The following is a 5,386-nucleotide window of genomic DNA, read 5'->3' on the forward strand; positions in this document are numbered from 1 at the left end:
GCAGGTTGTGGTGTCCAGCTGCAGGGTGTAGGGATCACATGCAAGATTTGGGGTCCAGAGATGAGTTTAGGATTCAGGCACGAGGTGTGTGGCCCAGCTTCATCTCTGTGTCTTTCAGAGAATGGGCGGGCAGAAGGACAGCAGGAGATGGACAGTGGGGAATGGATGACCCCTGGGGCATTTGGAGAGAACGCAGCATGGGGCAGAAAGGTTGGGAGGCAGAGCCAGAGGGTGAGAATGGAGGAGCCACAGGAGCAAGCAGAGAGCAGGGAGAAGCCAGCCAAGGAAACTGAGGCCTGGGCGTCTGTGGTGGAGAATCTGGGAAGACAGGGGGGAAGAGGGCAGGACAGAGCTCAGCCCTTTCTACACACGCCGGGGGATGGGCAGATGAGTGGGGAGACAGTGGTCCTGTGTCTCTCCTGAGAGGATGACAGGATTTGGGGCTCAGCGCCCTGGGAGGAGGGAACCCCTAAGTTTCCTGAACCTCATGGGCCACAGCCAATGGCAGAGCTCAGTTGCTGCCCCTCCCCGGCTTAGCAGCCACTCCCTGCCCGCTCAGCAGGGCGCTCAGCAGCCCAACTCCGGAGCCGGGAGTGAGCTGCTCCAGAGCCCTTGCCCGGTTCCAGCATGAATCTCACCGCTTGCTGAATCCCAGGGCTAGCTCGGGAAAGTTCCAGGTGAGCCTGGGGAGGAGCGGCTCAGGTCCAGGTGTCTGTGGTCCAGGTGTGCCCTGCCCCTTGGCACTGGAGGTGGGGGAATTTCTTTGGAAGGGAGGGCATCGAGGGAGGAGGTCAAGGTGCCTGGGGCGTCCTTGGAGCCTGGTGGGGGTGGGAAGGACTTCTCATCTGCTCCAGGCTCTTCCTGCTCGCCCCAGCCATTGAAAGTGGGAGCCGGCAGCCCAGTGGGAAAGTGGGAGAGGGCTGAGGCAAGCTGAGCTTAGCAGCTCTGCCAGGGCCTGCCCAGCCAGCTGGGAGCAGCCTGGGGGCTAAGGGCTGGGCCTCCCGGGGAGTTCCTGGGAAGCCAGAGTTCCACCCACCAGAGGCAAGATGGAACAGAGAAGCCGTGACTCACTGCAGGGCCACCCTGATAGAGAGATGAGATGGGTGGGAAAGAGTCACCCCTAATCCCCCTTCACCCCGAACCTACCAGGTGGAGGAGGGAGAGCATACAGACTCACAGGCAGCTCACTGGCACTGGAGCAAAGAGGGCTCTGAGCAAGACCAGGCAGATCACAGAGGGTGGGCTCAGGAACCAGCCTGCTGGGGGGTTCAAATCCCAACTCTGCCATTTACAAGCTGTGGAGCAAGCAGTAAGCAACTTGATTGGCAGCTCTTAACTTCCACTTGCCTCATTTGTAAATTGGGAATATCAAAATACTACAGAACTTTCCTAAGGCTGCTGTGAAGGCACAGTGTACTGACATATGCCCGACACTATGTAAAAGAGGTAGATTGTGCAGGGGTCAGCGGTCAGGAGGACTATGACCTTCCAGCCCGACCCACAATTGGAAGGGTGTAATGACCCCCAAGACACTGTGCCCACAGGCTCTCTGAGGTTCCGGGGTACACAGCAGGGTAAGACCACAGTGTCTGGCTCTCAGCACATCCCTCCCTGAAATCAGAAAACTGGGGTGAGGAAGGTCACTCCCCCACACTTCGACCGCATCCCGAGCTGTTCCTTCATCTTTTTTGGGGGGGGGGTCTGGTCCTGGAGCCTGAACTCTGGGCCTGGGCGCTGTCCCTCAGCTCTTCAGCTCAAGGCTAGCGCTCTACCACTTGAGCCACAGCGCCAGCGCCACTTCCGGCTTTTTTCTTTTTGCTTATGTGGTGCTGAGGAATCAAACCCAGGGCCTCAGGCATGCAAGGCAAGCGCTCTACCACTGAGCTACCTTCCCAGCCCCACCGAGCTGTTCCTTAAAAGGAGGCAAATTGGCTTTTGTGGGTTTCTCATACCAAGTTCACTAGCAGAACATGATCAGAGACTGGTCAGTCCACAACACAGGAAGGGGAAAAGAGTTTTGCAGTCCGGGTTCAGAAAGGCTGCCTACTGCAAGCTTCTTTTGTAGAATCACAAAGTGAATTGTATCAGCATGGCTGAGTTAAGAGACCTATTTAACTTGGCCCAACCCAGTACTGGTATTCTCCTTCTTTCTCTCTCTTTCTTTCTCTCCCCACCCCCTTTCTACCCCTTACCCCCACTCTGTATGTGTGTGTTCCTGCCAGTACTAGGTTTGAATTCAGGGGCCTGGCCCCTATCCCTGAGTTTTTTTTTTTCTCTCAAAGTTAGCACTCTACCACTTGATCCACACTGCCACTTTCTACCTTTTTGAAGTGTAAATAAGAATTTTGTGGATTTGTCTACCTGAGCTAGCACTGAACCTCAATCCTCAGATCTCAGTTTCCTGAGTGGCTGGGATTACAGGTGTAAGCCACTGGCATCCTGCTCCAACTTTTCTTGAACACAGAATTCTTTTTCTTTTTCTTTCTTTCTTTCTTTTTTTTTTTGCTGGTCATGGGGCCTGAACTCTGGGCCTGGGCACTGTCCCACAGTGCCGCTTCTGGCTTTTTCTGCTTATGTGGTGCTGAGGAATCGAACCCAGGGCCTCATGCATGCAAGGCAAGCACTCTACCACTGAGCCACCTTCCCAGCCCTTGAACACAGAATTCTTTTCTCTCATACTATCAGTAGCCTGTGAGACAGGATTCCCTGAAACACGGCTTTGGGAAAGGCTGGACAAACTCTAGGAAACCTTTTGTTTGCAGATAGTGTGTGGCTCACACTTTATCTTTGGGTTGAATTGCCACTGGCCATGCTTCAGGTAAGTCGCACCTAGGCAGAATGCTGCTGGGGATATTTATTTATAGAGCATCAGGTACCTGGAGACATGAGTTCCAGTCCCCTTTGCAGCCCACTCCCAACCCAGAAAAGGACAGATAGCAGTTTCTTCTTGGGAGGGGTTGTCTGACAGGAGAAGGAAGAGGGTGGGGCTAAGGTGGAAGTGTCCAATGGGTACCTCTCCCCCTGCAGGCTCCTGAGAGGAAAGAAAGCTGTCTGGACCAGCCCTCATCCACCTTTACCTGAGTTCTGCACCTCATGCTTGTGTCACCTCACTTAGCTGTTTCCTTGCAGTAGCGCCCAGCGCTTGCGTCCACCATGAACTGGAGTGTCTTTGAGGGACTCCTGAGCGGTGTCAACAAATACTCCACAGCCTTTGGCCGCATCTGGCTGTCCCTGGTCTTCATCTTCCGCGTGCTGGTGTACCTGGTGACGGCGGAGCGCGTGTGGAGCGATGACCACAAGGACTTCGACTGTAACACCAGGCAGCCGGGCTGCTCCAACGTCTGCTACGACGAGTTCTTCCCCGTGTCCCACGTGCGCCTCTGGGCCCTGCAGCTCATCCTGGTCACCTGCCCCTCGCTGCTCGTGGTCATGCACGTGGCCTACCGCAAAGCTCGGGAGCAGAAGTACCGCGAGGCGGTGGGCGAGGGCGGTGGGTACCTCTACCTGAACCCCGGCAAGAAGCGGGGTGGGCTGTGGTGGACGTACGTCTGCAGCCTGGTGTTCAAGGCCGGTGTGGATATTGCCTTCCTCTATGTATTTCATTCCTTCTACCCGCAGTACACCCTGCCACCTATGGTTAAGTGCCACGCGGCCCCGTGTCCCAACGTCGTGGACTGCTTCATCTCCAAGCCCTCGGAAAAGAATATCTTTACTCTCTTCATGGTGGTCACGGCCGCCATCTGCATCCTGCTTAACCTGGTGGAGTTGGCCTACCTGATAGGCAAGCGGTGCCGCGAGTGTGTGGCGGCGAGGAAAGCCGCGCAGGTCACGTACCTGGGCTCTCCCGCGGACTGCGTCACCCTGTCCAGCAAACAAAATGACCTCCTCTCGGGAGACCTCATCTTTCTAGGCTTGGACACTTACCCCCCTCTCTTGCCAGACCTCCCTCGGGAGCATGTGAAGAAAACCATCCTGTGAAGGGCTGCCTGGACTGGACTAGAGGGCAGGGCCTGGATTGGAAGTTTCCAGAATCTGGGGGCGGGGGGGGGGGGAGGAATCAGTTAGAGACCAGCAGAGGGGAGATTTACACACACACACACACACACACACACACACACACACACACTCCCCACTTCCACCTGCCCCAGCTCTTCCCTCTTCTGTAAATGGCGATGCCCAGGGCCCTCTTGGAGATTAATAAAAGGGAATCGGTTACTGATTCCAGATGCCCTTTGGTTGTTTGGCCTTGGTGACCCTCCTTAGGTCACTGTGTCAATCTCTGTCCCTGGAAAGGGCCAAACTAAACTGGGCTAGATGAAGAGTCCCCACATCCTACCCAAAACGCCCTTCCAGTGCTCCAGGGGGCCGGGCCACTTGCTCCTGTTCATAGGCAGCCCTTCACCAGGCAGAAGTTTAGGCCCTTGGTTGCCTACAAGGTCATGATGCCGAGTACACGGGGCATGAGACATGGGCCTGGAGTGGCAGGTTGCAAGCCCGGTGTCACAGATACTGTGAAAAGTGACCGGACCCCCTCTCCAAAGTGGGTTCCTTAAAACCCATGAGGACTGAGGAGCGTGAGGCCGTGGACAGGATGAGCTGGCTGAATTAGGCCTCAGAAATGTTAACCTCTGCTATTAGGAAGTGCTCAATAAATGCCTGTAGGAAATGAGGCAATGGGGCCCCTCCCTGGCTGCACATTAGCCTTCACCATCCTTGCCAGACCTGGTGGGGGGGGGGCATCCTCTGGAGTCACACCCCAGCTTCCCTGGAGGCCTCCCTCAGAGGCATGGGCACGGAGGGCAGGCATGAAGACCGTGAGCCTAGCCCCATGCCAGCCGGGGTGGCTCATGCTGCCAACTGACATTCCTTGTATCTAGCAGGCACTGGAGCGCTGGTCTAGAAAAGCCACAGCCGGCCCATCCCCCTCCTATCCAAACTCCAGTCCCCAGGAAATAAAAAATGCCAGCCCTGGGCTGGCCCAACACTGTCCCTTTTTGTAGATGCCAATGGGTGAGGAGCTCAAAGCCCACTGCCAGAGGGAAGGTCAGGAGAGAGGCCTGGAACCCAAGGGGCAGAGGAAATGAGTGCAGGGAACAAGAGAGGGGCAACACTACTGGCGCTAGGCTTGGGCCTGGGCATGATGACAGCGGGCTCCAGCCCCCCTGGCTGCAGTCCCACCCACATACCTACCAGCCCAGCCAGGCTGGAGAAAAGGCGTGGGCTAGGGGAGAAGAGCTGCAGGTGTTTGCCCTGAATATGTGCCCAGGGAAGTCTAACCGCCTGGCCTGCCCTGCCCTGCCCTGCCCACCCACCCGATCACTCTCCCTTGGCTCATTGGCTCAGAAAGCCCCACCCCGCTGGGGAGTAAAGAACAAAAGCTGCCTCC

The 5,386-nt window shown here is 56.4% G+C and overlaps 1 protein-coding gene across 2 annotated transcripts; it reads left to right on the plus strand.

Moving 5' to 3' along the window:
• The first annotated feature begins 591 nt into the window (after nucleotides 1-591).
• On the plus strand, nucleotides 592-4,936 carry Gjb5 (gap junction protein beta 5). Of its 2 annotated transcripts, none has more exons than XM_070008971.1 (2): nucleotides 592-677; nucleotides 3,130-4,936. In XM_070008971.1, exon 2 carries the CDS (start codon nucleotides 3,154-3,156, stop codon nucleotides 3,976-3,978), a length of 825 nt encoding a protein of 274 aa, XP_069865072.1. In that variant the 5' UTR covers nucleotides 592-677; nucleotides 3,130-3,153; the 3' UTR covers nucleotides 3,979-4,936. The 2 variants fall into 2 exon arrangements, with proteins under 2 accessions (XP_069865072.1, XP_069865073.1); XM_070008972.1 differs by having other exon boundaries at nucleotides 3,133-4,936.
• The last annotated feature ends 450 nt before the right edge of the window (nucleotides 4,937-5,386 follow it).

Source organism: Dipodomys merriami, unplaced genomic scaffold (genome assembly GCF_024711535.1).
Source record: "Dipodomys merriami isolate MVZ:Mamm:240054 unplaced genomic scaffold, mDipMer1.0.p SCAF_71, whole genome shotgun sequence".
Classification (NCBI taxonomy): Eukaryota; Metazoa; Chordata; class Mammalia; order Rodentia; family Heteromyidae; genus Dipodomys; species Dipodomys merriami.